The 17,732-nt window shown below is 37.1% G+C and overlaps 1 protein-coding gene across 2 annotated transcripts in view; it reads right to left on the reverse strand.

Annotated features, from left to right (window-relative positions):
- cntn6 (contactin 6) overlaps positions 1-17,732 on the reverse strand; it is an 87,130-nt gene that overhangs the window by 11,611 nt on the left and 57,787 nt on the right. For both annotated transcript variants that reach the window (XM_079883603.1, XM_079883604.1), the window contains exons 6-15: positions 15,717-15,920; positions 14,252-14,354; positions 13,147-13,331; positions 12,190-12,332; positions 11,867-11,996; positions 10,230-10,380; positions 4,021-4,148; positions 2,720-2,892; positions 1,151-1,268; positions 616-774 (exon numbers count right to left, since the gene is read on the reverse strand). In XM_079883603.1, the coding sequence (XP_079739729.1) occupies positions 616-774; positions 1,151-1,268; positions 2,720-2,892; positions 4,021-4,148; positions 10,230-10,380; positions 11,867-11,996; positions 12,190-12,332; positions 13,147-13,331; positions 14,252-14,354; positions 15,717-15,920 (1,494 nt within the window). The remainder of the gene's footprint in view (positions 1-615; positions 775-1,150; positions 1,269-2,719; positions 2,893-4,020; positions 4,149-10,229; positions 10,381-11,866; positions 11,997-12,189; positions 12,333-13,146; positions 13,332-14,251; positions 14,355-15,716; positions 15,921-17,732) is intronic.

The following is a 17,732-nucleotide window of genomic DNA, read 5'->3' on the forward strand; positions in this document are numbered from 1 at the left end:
AAAAAAAAACCCAGTATAAAACAAATGAACAGTTGCTTATATTTCTATTATACACTGTCCGGGCAAAAAATAAATAAATACTGTTTGGATTTAAATGACTGGATCATTATTGCATGATTATTATGTTTATAAATAAATGTTGTGAAGTTATTTCCATCAAGAGCATTTCCATGCATACATTTTTGGTCAAGACCTTGTATTGACAATGCAAGAGTCCAGCACTCTGTAAAGTCTCCTCAAGCACATACCAAAGACTTTCAATGAATTTAAGGTCTGGACTCATAGGTACCAATTCAAGTGTGAAAATTGTTCTTCTTGCTCCCTCTTATAACCATTCTTTCACAATTTGAGCCTGATGAATCTTGACATTTTCACCCTGGAATATGGCCATGATGTGTCTTCCTACATGGTTGTTTAAGAAATGAAAAGCTACACACTCCATCAGTTAGGGTCAGAAGAACAGTTGCCAAACACATAACATGCTAGAAACATAATAATGACTGCAATAATGATCCAATCATTGACTCTTAAGCATTTGCCTTTTTAAATCCAATCAGCGGAAATTTTTTGCCGGGCAGTGTATAAACTACGAGAAAGTACTGCAGATTTCTATACCGGTTTTGACTGCCTGCCATCCGATAGAGAAAGGGGTCCTGGCTTGCACGATGTAGAGGGTAACGGGACTGTGGTTGTCAGGTCCGGGGCCCCACGAGAGCTGAGCAGTCCTGTCTGTAACGTCCCCCACCAACACACCCACTGGAGCACCAGGGGGCCCTGACAACACCGCCGTCAAAGAGACAAAAAGGACTCAAACTTGCTGTGTATTCTCATCAGAGAAGGGCACAGCAAGGTGACCAAGTACCTTGCGATGTGAGACAAGTCTGCCCACAAAAGCCGACATGTTTAATATTCAGAACCAGGGAGAGTGATCGTTCACTTGATGATGGAAATACAAAAGGTTCTAAAGAGCACGAAGCAGGGAATTAATGCATTGATTTCAGATACTCCTGTAGTCATTACTTCAAGAGCTGAATCACGGAATACAACAGAAATAGCAGGGAAAATTGTAAGGCCTTTTTAATTTAGATTTGATAAATGCTCAGAAAAGTGTAGAATACTAAACAGCCTACTCGAGGCAAGACGCACATACCTCTGACAATTAAGTCTGCCGCTGCAGACACACTGTCCACTGCTGTATGCACCATGCAGACGTACTTCCCAGAGTGCTTCAGCTGCACGTTTCTGATCATGAGATCCCCAGAAGATCCCTATAAAAAAATTAAAAAAAGAGTATCATATAAAAAAGTTACAATCCATCACTTTATTCATGTATTATGGAATGTAAATGCTACACTAAGGTACTTAAAAAAAACTATAGTATTACTATAGTATTAGTATATTTTGAAAGTAATTCATTAATGAAGATAATTCAAATACGTTATTCTGCAGATGAGTAAATAATTGAACTGACAATTACAAATAGTAGGCTGTATGGTACACTACTGTTCAAAGGTTTGAGGATTTTTAAATGTTTTTACTGTACATATCTTATGCTCACCAAGGCTGCATTTATTTGATCAATATAATTACATTTTTAATTTAACATTTTATATTTTAATATATTTTGAAATGGTATTCCATTTTCAGCATCATTACTCCAATCTTTAGTGTCACATGATACTTCAGAAATCATTCCAATATGCTGATTTGGTGCTCAAGAAACATTTCTTTATTATTACGGAAGTTGAAAACAGTTGTGCTGCTTAATATTTTTGTGGAAACCATGATTTTTCATGATACTAATGAATAGAAAGTTCAAAGAACAAGATTTATTTGAAAATTATAGATGCCTTTACTGAGACTTTTGAACTATTTAAAGCATTTTTGCTGAATAAAAGTATTAATTTGTTCTAACTGACCCCAAACTTTTGAACGCAAGTGTTATGGTAATACTGTGGTACTTTTTTAGGTCTCAGAAGTCAAATATATTTTCATTTCTGTAGTTATGACACATTTGAAAAACATCAGGGAACACATGCCAATTAAGTAGCAAAGGACCATCTGCTCTCATATTTGATTGGCTCTTCAGTTCAGATAAGGATCCTTTATCTCACTTTAACAAGCAACCCTACTGTTGTTAGTGAGAGTCAGCCATTTGTGCATTTGATCACTGGTCTCTCCAGGTTCTCAAAAGCAATACTTGACAACCTGAGAAGCTGGATGATCTACACAGTCAGAGAGTGGGTCCTGTGGATAGCTATTTGACGTTCACTGTGTGCTAAACAGTGTGCGATAAAAATCCTTTAATCAGACAGATTTGTGCCTCTATGTTCAGAGAGCAGCGAAAATCAACCATGGTTTTATTATAGTAAAAGTGTAGTAACCATAGTTTTTTGGCAGATTGAGTACCATTTGTATAACCACAGTTTTACAACAAATAACATGGTTAAACTATAGTTAGTGTAGCAAAACCATGGTTAATTTGTAGTTACCATGGTTTAACTATAATAACCATGTTTTTTTGGTTTTATTTGTAGTAATTTTCGTAAGGGCTTGTACTCAGGTTCCCTCCATTGCTAGCTGAGCTAAAAAAAAAAAAAAAGATAAAATGGCAAGAAATCTCAATCATTCCTCACTCGCATTCCACTACCCCTAGTTCTTTCAAAGAGGAATCCGAGGCTACAGTAATTCAGAAATACAGCTATGAATTATAACGCACCCCTCCAATCATCCAGAAGTGATCATGTCTGCTGAAATCAATGAGTTTCCCGTTGAAGAACCACTTGAAGATGGGGTGTAGAGTGGAGTCTTTAGATACTTCACAAGGCAAGACAATGCTCTCCCCCACCGTGCCATCCATACTCAAAGGGGGGACTGTAATCTTGGTTGGTTCTGTAAAAAAAAAAAAAAGTTTTGAGTGAGACAAAGGGAAAAAAGGACCATGAGAAACTTTCACATGCATTACTTTAAAATACTTTAGATTTGTTGTAAAAAGAAATCTACAGGACACAGGACTTGGGGGGCTTTTATAGTTCTAAGGGGGGCTTGCGGTTCGTATCCCGGGGAGGTAGTGGTGGGGGGTGTTATGGTCCCCCTCAGATGAAATCGTGTTCGGTTCCATTGCGTTCCTCTCGGGGGTTCAGATCATGGGGGACATGATGCGTATGGAGTGCATGTGTCAAACTCCACTCGTGGAGGGCCATTGTCCTGCAGAGTGTAGCTCCAACCAGATCCAAAAACTTTTAAGGTTCAGGTGTGTTTAATTAGGGATGGAGCTGAACTCTGCAAGACAGTGGCCCTCCAGGAACTGAGTTTGACTCCCCTGCTTTAGAGAATGTTTTGGGCAATTTTCAGCCTGTCAGTCTTGGAGACTGAATTAGCTTAACCAGCTGAAACCAGCATGGTTTTCCGGTTGGGAGAGCAGCTAGACCAGCTTAAACCACCTTAAACCAGCTAAAATCATAGATGACATTTTTTAGTCAGCATGTACATGTTGATGCAATGACTGTAGCCATAAAAAAGGGAGACTGCCTCATTTTAAAATTAATTTAAACAAACAAAATTATATATATATATACTGTACATAAAAAAATATTTTCATGTCCTGAATTTGAATAACCCTTCTTGAAGCCATCAAAGTGTCTGAAAACATGCATATGTAATGCCTAAAGTTATTAAAGGAGTAAATTGAGAAAAAAACAAACAAAGCTTGCAACAGCAGCATATTTTTAATTAAACATGTATAAAGTGACTGGGAGACGAGGAGAAAATCCGCTCCCGGTGCTGTGGACGGCTAAGGATTTTTTCACACCAACGGCTGGACCAATAACTCACACATGACAAAAGCTTGGATGAGTTATACCTCTGTCAAACCGGCAGGAACATAAAACAACTATATATTTCATTATCAATTTCATGCTTGGGTTGCTCACTGTTTTTCCACTGGTTCTCATCCGGTTTAAGGCGTCCGCTTAGAAACAAGAGAAATGTGCTGTTTGTGAAATGTGAAAGGTGTTTTACCTTTGACCACTAAAGTCCCAGAACTGCTGGATGTACCGAAGGGGTTTCTGGCAATGCAAGTGTACCTCCCTGCGTCAGACTTGGTAACGTTGGCGATCCTGAGGGTGCCGTCCTCTAAAATGGTTCGCCTAAAATGGTAAACAAATTTTTTTGGAATAAATTGAACAACCAATGACATCTTCCTACAGCTTATAATGAATACATTATATACACACATACTACCATTCAAATGTTTGGTTTAAATGTTTTTTCTTTAAAGAAATGACAGTGACATGACATGAAGGCCAAGTATGGTAACCTATACTCTGAATTTGTCCTCTGCAATTTAACCCATTCAAGTTAGTGCACACACACTAGGAGCAGTGAGTAATGAACACATACACACATGAAGCAGAGAACAGTCATTTTTGCTCTGGCGCCTGGGGAGCGATTGGGGTTTAGGTGCCTTGCTAATTTCCTGCCAATATTGAGACTCGAACCCGCAACTTTCGGGTTACCAGTCTGACTCTCTAACCATTAGGCCACGACTGCACCAATTGTTGAAATTAAAAGTTTTATCCAGCAAGGATGCATTAAATGGATCAAAAGTGACAGTAAAGACATTTACACTGCTGCAAAATTACATTCAAAATCTTCAACTAATGTATAATAGAACTGTGTTAGGTATAGTAAAAGTATTCTGGCGGTGAAACTGACAACTCTACTGGAATAGATCAAAGAATAATAAAAGATGGTCTTTAACCCAACACACTCTCTGACACACATAGTCTGCTCAGGTACTGGGATCAGAGCTTTAATGTTCAAAGATACAGCAACCTTCTTTCCTTTCGTCTTGCCTTCCCAAAATAAATTCTTAAAGCGTCAGACTCAGCCCAACTATTCCATACTGAAAAACAACCCCGTATTTGTCTCTGTATGCTTGTGTTGCTTTTTAAAAAGTGTGAAAACTGTAGGAAATCATTTAGATTAAATAACCACAGCCAGATTTTTTCAACAGGATACAGACAGTCAACTGGATTCTTAAAGATTAAACCTCTACATTCACAGGTGAATACTGCTATATTAAGACCAAGAATAAGGAGAGAGGGAAGAGTATGTAAAGGAGAAGTTGATTCGTTCAGGGTTGAATTCTCACCTGCAGTCTTATCATTATCCAACATATGAAAGATGCTATCGACACATTAAAAGGCGTTTCCAAAAATGTCTGGATCATGTGAGGAGATGTTGATAACATCTGACTGAAATGCTAACCTTCGCGATAGAGCTGCAACAGCACAAACAAAACAGAAACTCGCACTCTCTTCAAACAGGTTTTTATTAGTGGTGGTTGTTCATATACAGGTTATGGATTTTTCACAACCCCTAACCCTCAGTATTAAACACATATTTTGGCGTATACAGTGGCAGCTAAAATTATGTGTTGTGTAGGAGTGGGGCGTGAGATGATATGTGCATTGTAAGTGATAATTTATGCTTTGTAAAATTGAAATATAAAAAACAACAACAATAAAACTAAATCAAGAATAAAACATGCTAATAAAATTCCATAGACTTGCATTGAAGGAAGGACCAGAGACATAAAATGCTTAGACTAGTCTTACAAGTAGTCATCTAGTCTTAGTCATCTTATTGGTTCTTTAAGACTGATCATAACTTTTTGGTAACACTTTACAATAAGGTCCGTTAGTTAACATTAGTTAACTACATTAATTAGCATGAACTAATAATGAACTGCACGTATACAGCATTTATTAATCTTTGTTAATGTTAATTTCAACATTTACCAATACTCAAAATATCAAAATCTTGTTAACATTAGTTAATGCACTGTGAACTAACATGAACTAACAATGAACAGCTGTATTTTCATTAACTAACATTAACAAAGATTAACAAATACAGTAACAAATGGATTGCTCATGGTTATTTCATGCTAGTTAATACATTAACTAATGTTAACTAATGAACCTTATTGGAAAGTGTTACCAACTTTTTTTAAGTCAGCTACATAAAAACATAGATGGGTCTCATTTGAATCGGAAAAATGAGACTGGTTACCCCTTGGTTAACAGCTAGTTGGTCAGACTAGTTCTTAACATTGAGGCTAAGTTTATGCAAATGGCCAGACTTGGATCTTTTGATTAGGAACAGGAAGTAACCATCTAGCCAACACCCAAGACCACCTTAGCACCTGCCTGGCAACATGTTAAAAATACTCAGAACAATCTAGCAACCATTTACATCACCTTATCAACTGTGGTAAACTTTTGTACCACTCACCACTTTTGTACCACTCGAGTAGACTTTTGTACCACTCAAAATTGAATTCTGATTTATTTCTTGCAAGTATATTTCATATAACTGGAGGAAACAGTTCTCAGAAGTGCTTCATCTACCTTGATGTGCATCAACAAGCAATGCTGCTTTGTTTTTAATAACTAGGAAGGGATTGGAAGGAATGATAGATAAATAAATACAGCAATGTAAATATATGACGCTGAGATCCGCTGTGACCTTCTCCCAGAACAAATCAAACATGAGCGCAGCAGACCTGCCAGCTCAGAAATCAAACAATTTCAGCCGCAGCTTTTAAAAATAAATATGTATTTATTATGGCTCAGAGAACATGCTTTACGCCGAGAGCTTTCATCTGATTTATTGACAAAAATATCAAACACTGAGCGATAGAAGCATGCCGACCAGACGACCCGTGAGCAATGAGCTGCAAAACCAATAGAAAAAAGGCAAGAGCTATCTGCTTACGGAACAAAACTTCTGACCACACATAGCCACATTTATATTTGCGTCAAGCCGTGATGGCTTTGTAATCAGTCTCTGAGCCTTCCTGTGGAATATGATGACTAATCGATGCTTCTCCTCACAAGTTGGGGCACGTCCAGAGAATCACTACGGTGAGGCTGCAACACATTGACTTGATACTAACTCAGGAGTGTGAGATCCAACATTAGATTGACACCTTCATGCTTGCACCTCTTCAAAATAAATCACAGTGTAATTGCTGTGAAAATCAGACAATCACGCATATTTAGAAGTTTCAATCTGTTCCTTTACTCGTGTCTAATGTAGGTGTCAGTAGGTTCAGAAGGGCACAATACCTACACTATTGTTCAAATGTTTGGGGTCGGTAAGATGTTTTAGAAAGAAGTCTCTTCTGCTCACCAAGGCTGCTTTTATTTGATCAAAAAATGCAATAAAGACAGTAATATTGTGAAATATTATTTCACGTTTAAAATAACAGCTTCGTATTTTTATATATTTTAAAATGTCATTTATTCCTGTGAAGGTAAAGCTGAGTTTTTAGCAGCCATTACTCCAGTTTTCAAGAAATCATTTGGTCATTTATTCACAGTCACGTTTGATGAATTTAATGTGCCCTTGTAGAATAAAACTATCAATTTCTATCAAAAATCTTACAGACCCCAAATATTTGAATTGCAGTGTGCATAGTATACACATTTTCACTATCTATGGAATACATAGATGAACCTAGTACTACTACAGAGAACACTGTGTGGAAAACTGTATCCCACAATGCAATGCACCTTGAAATTCATTTTCCAAAGCAACAAATATATCAGCCATGATTTTAATCTCTTTCTTTCTTTCTTTCTTGAATAATTTAAAATTTAATTTTAAACTAGATACCAATTGCTGAATTAACCGTAATATTCAATATTAATATTGTATATTACATGTTCAATAATATTGCTTGAACAATGTAGGTTGAAACATTTTGTCTGCATAATATTTTCAATTTTACATAATATATATGTTAAAGAGTATGCAGTGTACAGTGTGCAATATGCAGTACACTAGTATTCCATTTCAAACACAACTAACAGAGTGTAATAGCAAATCCCACAATACAATGCACTCCACTTGACACACCATTTCCTTTCATTGTTTGAGCGAAGTGTCAAAATATTTTACTCAAGATTCTATTTAAAAAATGATGACTGAATGCCTCTATCTGATAAAAACATGGACTGTTTGCTGAAATGTTGATTGTTGCATATTGCATTATATTTCACATTTCCTATTTGTAAAAAGATATTTGTGCAGTGTGGACAATGTGCCATAGTGTATCCCACAATGCATTTGAGTGGATTGTCAAAAGTTAAGACATTAAAACATAACCATAAATAACTACTTGCAAAATGACAACTAGATGCCACTTCCTGAATTAAACATGTTCATTAGTGCATATTGCTTTAAATAGGCTACTATTTCCAAAACAGTATGCAGCATGCACAATAGTGTATCCCACAATGCAGTGCACTCGACCGTCCATTTGCTTCCTGACTCATTTGAGTGGCCAATTCCACTCCAGACCTGAAAATACTGCAAAATAACTATTTCCAAACTGATAACTGGATGCCGCTTTCTGAATTAAACATGAACTCTTTACTGAACTGTTTATTTTTGCATATTGCTCCATATACGCTACAAAACTTTAGTAGATACTGTGCAGTATTCAGTTAGGAATGTGTTAGAACTCCATTTCAGACACTCCGAGGCTTACCTTTACCCTCTGATAGACGGTATCTGATACACAGTCTTGCACCTCTTGTCTCACTTCCTCAGTTCGCTCTAACTTCCACTGGCTCTCCCCCTTTCCATCACTCCCTCTCTCCCACATCCAATAATCACATAGTTCCACAGAGACCCTGGGCAGCATCAGTGAGTCATGGCATGTGTGTTCTCTCTCAGGTCCAGATGGACCACAGTGCACAGAATGAGCTCCCATTGGTTATCCCTCCATCCCCATCCATTACTGGAGATCATACACTCGTCCCTCCTGCCACCTGTTCTGACATGGCCATGCTAGAATGATTCTGTCCTGTTGAAACCCCACAGGAAAGACTCAGAACCAGGGGTGTATTAATTAGTGTTCCACTAGGCACTCACTCTTGTGTGAAAAGTGCCATCAGGAAGGATGTTGTTGGTTTTGAATGTGCAACATCTGTGCCTCAGCAATGTGTGTTCAATATGGACAACAAAAGGCAATTATGTTTGAATAAAAATATGGACAAATATCACACAGTAATGGGCTGATGCTTTGCAAATAATGACTGCTGAAGGAGGAAAAGAAAGAAACAGGAAGTTGAAAAATGTATTCTCATTATAAAATGTAATAAAATGTTAGTGTTATTTTTATGGGAAATAATATTAATTTTGTGCCCCCCACCTCCACCCCATTTTTATCTGCAACATACTTGTAATGAGCACAATTCGATTCCACTGAAGTTCCACTCAAATGTATTTTTATATTATTTTGCCATTTTAAATCCCATAAAATCAAAATCGGGAGTTTTGTCCTTGTCCATTAGCTCTGAGGCCACCAACACTACTGTTCAAACTTTTTGGTTCAGTAATTTTTTAAAAGATAATTTTATTCAGATTTTTTTTAATTAACTTATATATCAGCAATGACACATTAAACTGATCAAAAGTGACAGTTAATATCAAATGAATCCTGTTCTTTTCATCTTTAAATAATCAAAGAATCCTAAAAAACAACAACACATGATCATGGTGGTCACAAAAATATTAAGCAGAACAACTATTTTCAACCATGATAATAATAATTTAATATAATAAATAATAGTTTCTAAATGTTTCTTGAGCACCCAATCTGCATATTAGAATGATGCTAATAATTCGGCTTTGCCATCACAGGAATAGATGACATGTTAAAAATATTACAATAGAAAACTAGAAAAATCAAAATGGAAAACATTTGAATAATATTTCACAATATTACTATTATATTGTATTTTTTATCCACATTGGTGAACATAAGAGACTTCTTTAAAAAAACAAAACAAATTTGGTTGGAAATTTTTTTTTTTTTTTTAACAAGTCCAAACGTTTTAAAGGTAGTATTTATGCTAGTGTTAGTGTACTATTAGTAAGTGAACCCAATTAACTCTATTTCTGCCAACATGGGAAAATGAGAGTTTTTCCAACAGCATTTATATCATGGTGTTAATGTAACAATAATTTGAAAACGAATAAAAAACTGTGCCGATGCATGCAAGAAAGTGCCCTGTGCGAATGACCGCAAAGAAGTTGCCCCACATCCCTGAACTGCTGTGGTGCAAACAAACCCCAAGGCTCGGGGGACAACAGGAGTGCAAGTGGCTCATTTGGCACCTTTCATTAGCGACCGGTCTGCTGACCCGTACCTCTTGCTGTCTTTCAGGAACTCGTTGCCTCTCCTCCAAGAGTACGAAGCTTTGGGGGACGCGTGCGGTCGGCATTCGATGACAGCTTCTCCACCTCTCTGGATCAGTGTGCTCTTCTTCAGTGCGTTTTTTGAGAAGTCTGGAGGTGAGGCTGAAAACATGCGATATGTGATTTATTATAAATTCTGAATACCAGGGTTCCCACACATTTTGAATGGCACCGAAATGAATTTTTCTTTACCAAAATACCTATAGTCAAAAACTGAATCCAAAAATACAGTTTATTTCATCATTAAAAAATGTATCACATTTATTTAATTCAAATAATCATAGTCATATGTAAACATTTAAATTCCACATGAGGCAGTTTTTAATTATGCTGAGCCATTACACAAGCCATTTCAGTACGTTGTACTATATATTTCAACGTATCGATGCTCTGCATTGCCACTTGAACTGTCAAGCCACATTAAACAGTGCCAAAATGACATTTATTGTTTAAATTTAGTTATAAAATAGACAGAACTTGAAAGCTCAGAATTTGTTTCATATCAAAAGTAACAAAGGACAGTGCTTATTGTGATTATTGGATGGTAGGCTGTTTCGATCAAAACTGAATATTTTTGTTTGCCGGAATTTCAGTGCATCACTACTTTTAATGATTACTAATATGATTTTAAAGGTACACTATGTAACTTTTGGCCCTCTATCGGTTAATAAACAAAACTACATGCATTTTGCGGAAGAACAGCTTTGGTTGGTGCGGAACTGTGCGAATGAATATGGTTAACCTATTGCTCATCACTACAAGGCTTAAGAGATGCAACCAGTTTAGATGGAAAGGATCTCAAACTGACTAGCTGAAGATGTTACTATAGCTATACCCAGTGATCGACACAGTACTTCCATGAAAATGAATTCCAGCACAGCACTACAACAAGCATAATGACATGACCCTTCACAATAATGCTTTACAATGAACTCTGTAAGAGAGCTACAAATGGTAATTTATCTGTTCAATAAAACCTAACTCACCTGTTAAGTAATAAAAACGTCGTTGCGTCACTTTTACATCTTTTTAAAATCTCTCAGTTCTCTCCTTCTCCGAAAAGCCAAGCCAGTGTTGATTCTCGTTTTATTAAAAGCTGTCACATTCTCTTTTTGTCAACAAAGTCTTTTCTGTTCAGCATTTTTATAAAATGTCACTCCCACACCATACACAAGTCAAAGGTGCTGAAGCAACTTTTCTCTATTTACAGATATGACAAGACACACGTGGGCGAGATACCTATGATCAACACGCAATTTCCCATGAAAACCATCCTGTTAGGTCTAAAATATAGACACTTATAATAGGCTTACCATAGCGAATAAGGGTAAGACAAAAACATGTTTTGGAAGACGGATTCATGATTTATTGATTTTATTTAAAATTTGTTAACTTTGAACAAAAAAAAAAGTTACATAGTGTACCTTTAAAAATAGCTGATTAAATATTTTAGGGCAGAACATAACTAGAAAAAAAGAAATTCTTCACTACATACCAAATTCCATTAAATACCAAGACTTTTCCAGGTCTGAAACAGTTTTGATCACAGATGTTTGTCGAAAATGTTATAACATTGAAAGGTGCTTACCCACAACTTTGAGTTCAGCGCTAGCATATATGACTCCGTTATCGTTCTCTGCCAAACACTGATACATCCCAGAATCCATCAGGTTTATGTTGGAGATGGTTAACTTGCCACCATCAACACGAATTCTGTCCTGAGCATAAACAAAACTGTCAGTACAGATTGTGACCACGACTAATAAACCAGATTTCAAATATTTCAAATATATACACATTTCAACATGCACACTCCAGCACACAACCAGCATATTACTTTAGGTGTCTTAGCATTTCAGGGAAAAGGGAAAATGCGTTGAGGGATGTTATTCTGGCGGTTAGTATTATCACCTGAGAGACCAAAGGCTGTCCATTCGTGAGCCATCTGTAAACAGGTTGAGGTTTTCCATTAGCCTTGCACTCCCAGTGAAGATCAGACTCAATAGCCATGTTTGCGTCATATAGAGTCTGCGACCACTGCAGGTGTTCCACATCTGCGTGAACAGCAATGAACTAAAATATAACAAATGCAGAGGTCTGCATCCTGCCTTAACACAACGTTTGTCTCTCTAAACTTTCTCCCTTGCAATACATTGCAAGAATAATGAAAGCATTGTGTTTTATAAACCATCAAAAAATGAGGTTACTGTGTGCACATTAATTCGAGATGATTCTTCCTGTCCTGTAGAAGAGCACTGTTGCAGTGCATATCTTGTGGGTATTCTGGGCAGGCTAAACAACACCTACTATAGCCATTCTAATTAGTCTTGCCTTGACAATAAAATCTATTCTTTCATTATTTATTATTTACCACAGGCTGCCGTGTGATCCGTTATCTGACTCATTAAAAATTTAAATTTCTCGTATTGATTCTCCTGCAGTAATCGTGATGGCAGACAAAATGCTGCATGGATAGGAGAGATAAACAAGGTCTTTTAACATTGAGAAAAATACTCTGCATACAATGTTTTGGACACAGCTGTCTAAATATTGATATAGTGTTTGGCATGGCAATGTTGGTATGTTTGGTCTTGGTGGAAAGGATCTGCTACGCTGCTGCTGCTTTTATTGTACGTGAGTGTACATGAACTACATGTAGCAGATCTATACAGGTGGAGCTGGGGAAGGTGGAGGGTTTTTGAAAGCGTGCTGCACTGCTAAGGCAAATGCTAAGCTCATTGGCTACTGAAACAGGAAGAACCAATCATCTGTGCCATATTGAGAATGATGTGATTGCAAGCAGGCTGAGCTGAGGACCAATCAGCCTGTGCCATCTAGAGTTTCATGACAGAACTTTGTATTTCTTACTTTGAAAAACAAGACGTCCTTTTGCAATGCTGCGTCCTTTGGAGTTTTCGGCCACACATTCATAAAGTCCAGAATCCTCTGGACGGAAATATGGGATCTCTAGGACACCATTTGAGTGATTTATCTTCATTTTTCCAGGGAAAGGGTTTCCGTCTGCTCTCTTCCAGGAAATAGAAGGCACTGGACTGAGGAAAGTCGAGAAAAGAGACCATATTTACATCACACTGTGCTGAGATGATCTATGGAGGCTTTACATGATTCATCAAAGGAGAACATGTTACTAGTTAGTCAACATCTTTGAGTAAAATGTGATTCAACATCCGTGGATATAATGACATATTCCCAATCCCTTGCATGTTTGTTTATTTATCAATTTGGCTAAGTACATTTTCCAGCCATCAATAAAATAGATGTTAAATACATCACAATTCAAAAGTTTCGGGTCAGTAATATATATTTTTAAGAACTGAATACTTTTATTTTGCAAGAAGCATTAAATTGATCAAAAGTGACATTAACGATTTACAATGCTACAAAAGATTTCTATTTCAAATAAATGCTGTTCTTTTGAACTTTCTATTCATCAGAGGAAGCGCAGCTGTTTTTCACATTGATAATCAAAAATGTTCCTTGAGCACCAAATCAGCATATTAGAATGATTTCTGAAGAATCACGTGACACTGAAGACAAAATTCAGCTTTGCCATCATAGGAATTGACACAATGTAGCTTTATTCACATTGTAGCTTTATTCAATTTATAAATAAAATATAAAAATACATGGAATGGCATGGCAGCATCTCTGTTCTAGACCCATTCAACCTCCAGTATCCCAGCATCCCTTAACACATTACCCGTGGACAATCCAAAGCCAGAACCCTGCCCAACCCCTGGGTCACAGTCTGCAGCTGTTTTTAAAATAACGGCCGCCACCCTCCATCTGCTTCCTAGTACTTCACAAAGATTAAAAGATCCTGTAGATTTCGGAGACATTTCTCTTAAATAAACTGCTAAGATGTACTATGTGCCAAGTGTGGCAATACCCAGTTAAGCAAGGCAACCCTCTGGGGGCAAGAAGTCCATCTGTTAGTAAAGTAGAGACCTACTTTCCTAAAGCGAAACACTCCAGTCGAACCGATGATCCTTTTGCAACGTGGAGCATTTTTTCAAACTGGACCTCAATCTTCGGCTCATATTCCCCCATCACAGCTGTAAAATAAGGATAAACAAGCATAAGTCTTTTAGGGTGAAAGCAATGCACTCCAATTCAAATCAAACTATTTATAGTATATCAACTGAAGTGCAAACAAGGCTTATAAACAAGTTTACAAAAACATGCAGCTTGCCAACAAACCCTGCTGAAAAGAGAATGGCTGGTCACCAGAATATGAAGTGCTTTGGATGCTGATGTTCACACTAGGCTTTTAACTAGGTTGCCTTTTTTTAGTCATAGTTTTGTATTTTTGTACTTTTCCAATATTTTGGCATGTCATATTCATTACTTTTAGCCCATCTGACTCATGATTATACTTTTAGACTTTTTTTTTTTTTTTTACTTTTTTGGTGAAAAAAAAAAAAGTCAAATAAATGTATTAATATATAAAACATCATAATAGACCAAAATGTTAAATTATTATTTTATTAATAATTTGAATAAACAAAATACATATCAGTTGATGATAATGTGAAAAATGAAAAATGAAACTTCACACATATATTATGAAAAACATTCATTCAAATATGTATCATACATGCATAACATATAAAAGATAATCGAAATATAATATGAAAACAGTGCTTGTATTAGATAAATTGTGAATTCTTAAATACTATAAAAATAAATAAAATTTTCGTCAACTAACACTTTTGGTAGTTATTTTGTTTAATTTTTACTGAGATTAACTGCTTAGCCAACCGGTTTTAGCAAAAGCTTATTCAAGCAGCTTTAGCAAAAATATCACGACGGTGGACCAGCTGATTGACTAGCACCACAACTAGAAAATCATGTAAATTTATGCTGGCCTAAAATGGTCTTTTCAGCAGGGAATGTAGATCAAACACAAGGAAAAGTAAGAAATAAGAATTAGTAAAGTAATAAGAGTTTGGCAGTGGTCTTGAGCCCAAAATATTCATAGATAAAAATATTCAATATTCACATTAACTCAAAATATTCAAAACCTCCCCGCCCTACTTCACATACCTTGTCTGGGTGAATATTAAACAGACACTAATGACTGGTGATGTTGAGCCTTCCGGGGTATGTGTGTGAGAGAGACGGTGTGCGAGTTCATCTCTGTTTCTTAATGCAACATTTCTCTCTCTCGCTCGCTCTCTCTCTCTCTCTCTCTCTCTCTCTCTCTCTCTCTCTCTCTCTCTCTCTCTCTCTCTCTCGCTCTCTCTCTCTCTCTCTCTCTCTCTCTCTCGCTCTCTCTCTCTCTCACACAGTTGGCTGAGCATGGCTTAGAGACTATGAATACACAAATGCTACATCTCTGAGTGGCAGCAAAGCAAACACTGTCATGCTCAAATCCACTGATTCATCACTGTTAGCAGTTCCTCCAGGCTACTCACCATCCCGACGTAGCACCACTGGAGTTGGGGAACTGTGGACCGTCGTGTTGGTCATCACATTCCTCACCACACATGTGTAGTTGCCCACGTCTGACGTCTCTACCTTAGCGATATACAAGTTTCCAGTCCTCTGGGACACAAAGCGTCGGTTGTCCCCAACAGCAACGCTGGGGCGGCCATTAAATATCCAGGAATATCTGATATCTGAGAAAATTGTCAGATGACATTACTACATTTTTTTTAAGAAACAGTATATAGTGTATGTGTATATTTATGTATATAATGCATGCCATACTTAGTGTACAGCTTGATACCTCATGAAAAAGACTCTTTAAAAACTTTTTTATTAAATTCAACTATTTGTGGAAGAAGCTTGTTAGAGCTCAGCCATGGGAAAAGAGTTTGTATTTAACAAAGTTAAAGCAATACAGTTTCGATTTTGACAGCCAAGCAACAGCAAACTAATAACGTTCAATAAAAAAGGCACAAAGCCACTACAAAACATCCAAACACTTTGGTTTGTGACAACTTTATAAAAATGCACAATTAAAAACTAGTCATGTGAATATATTTTAATAAAGTAGGATCTGACAGGCCTTCTTAATTTACACAAACCTAATTTACTGTTAGGTTAAATTCATCTTGTCATGAACTAAATAAAAGTTCATACTGTCACAAGTCACACTGTCATTCATCTAAAATAAAAGTCATGCAAGTTCCTTTTGTCTTGATAGCCTTTTCATTTTTTCCTTTATCTATATTCCTTCATGTCACCTCTCACTCTTTCTTAACGAGACAGGGAAATATGAAGAGGAGATAAAAGGAATACAGGAAGAGCACACAGCAAGGCCTGTGGTATAAAATAAAGTATGAAAGTATCAAATTAAGCAGCATTTATTAGAGGGCAGACAGGGGGTTAGACTGGCTGAAATATGGATTGATAATGGCTATTTAAGGTTCAAACAGCATATCTAAAAGTCTACAGCACCAAGAAAAAAAATAACCATTTGACTTCCAGAAAGAAAAAGGTGAATTAAAACCATCATAAATGGAGTAGTGACAAGGTGGGTGACCTCTCGTCATTACTGGGCACTGTGCTTAAGGCTTTTGCTCTCTTAGGAACCAAATTCACAGCCACTATAATCTGAAATCACGTGCATTTTGTACAGTGCAGAGCAATTTTGATCAAATAAATGCAGCCTTGGTGAGTATAAGATAATATTTTTGAGAACAAGAGATTTCTCTTTTGAGACTCCAAACTAATGGTAATACATACCAAAATATTTACATTTAATCATTTAGCAGATGCTTTTATCCAAAGCGACTTAGAGAGCAATAGAAGCAGTCAAATGAACATTAGGGCAACAATATACAAATGCCGTGACCATATACATATTAATGTATACATGACATACATATTTCTCATGCACCAGGGTAAAAATAATTAGCTCCCAAGAGCAAAAAATACAGATTAAAATAGCAGAAAAAATACTTCCTGGACTGAGTAGCAGTATCTAAACATTGTATAAAGTCCAATAAAGTATGATCCATACAACAGAGCCTCGGATTACGGAATTTGGCAAACAGTCAAGGGTGGTGTGGCGGGAGAACAGAGGAAGGAAAACAGAAGATGGAGGGTGGTGGCGGAGAGTGGGGAAGGTATGGGGCACTGAAGGCCATTTGATTCGACTGGATTCGAAATGTGGTGGAATGACAGAACGCCGGTGCGGTGGCATGAAATTGCACCTCTGGAGCATGTGTGCGTGGCTCTTTGAGGGACTGCTAATCAGCTCTATACAGAAAGAGAAGAGGTGCACAGCTGGACTGGGGGATAAAGAGACATGTCGCTTTAAACCAGCCACCACATGCCTTTATTACCTTTCAACAGAGGGCCAAGGCTTAAGAAAATAACCTTTCCAAATGACCACAAGGGCACAAGTGCCATTAAGGAGGAGGAGGGGGATCTAAATGCCACGAGGCTGGTGCATGAATGCAAGAACGGGAGCTCCAGAGTGA

Source organism: Squalius cephalus (assembly GCF_949319135.1).
Source record: "Squalius cephalus genome assembly, chromosome: 10".
Lineage (NCBI taxonomy): Eukaryota > Metazoa > Chordata > Actinopteri > Cypriniformes > Leuciscidae > Squalius > Squalius cephalus.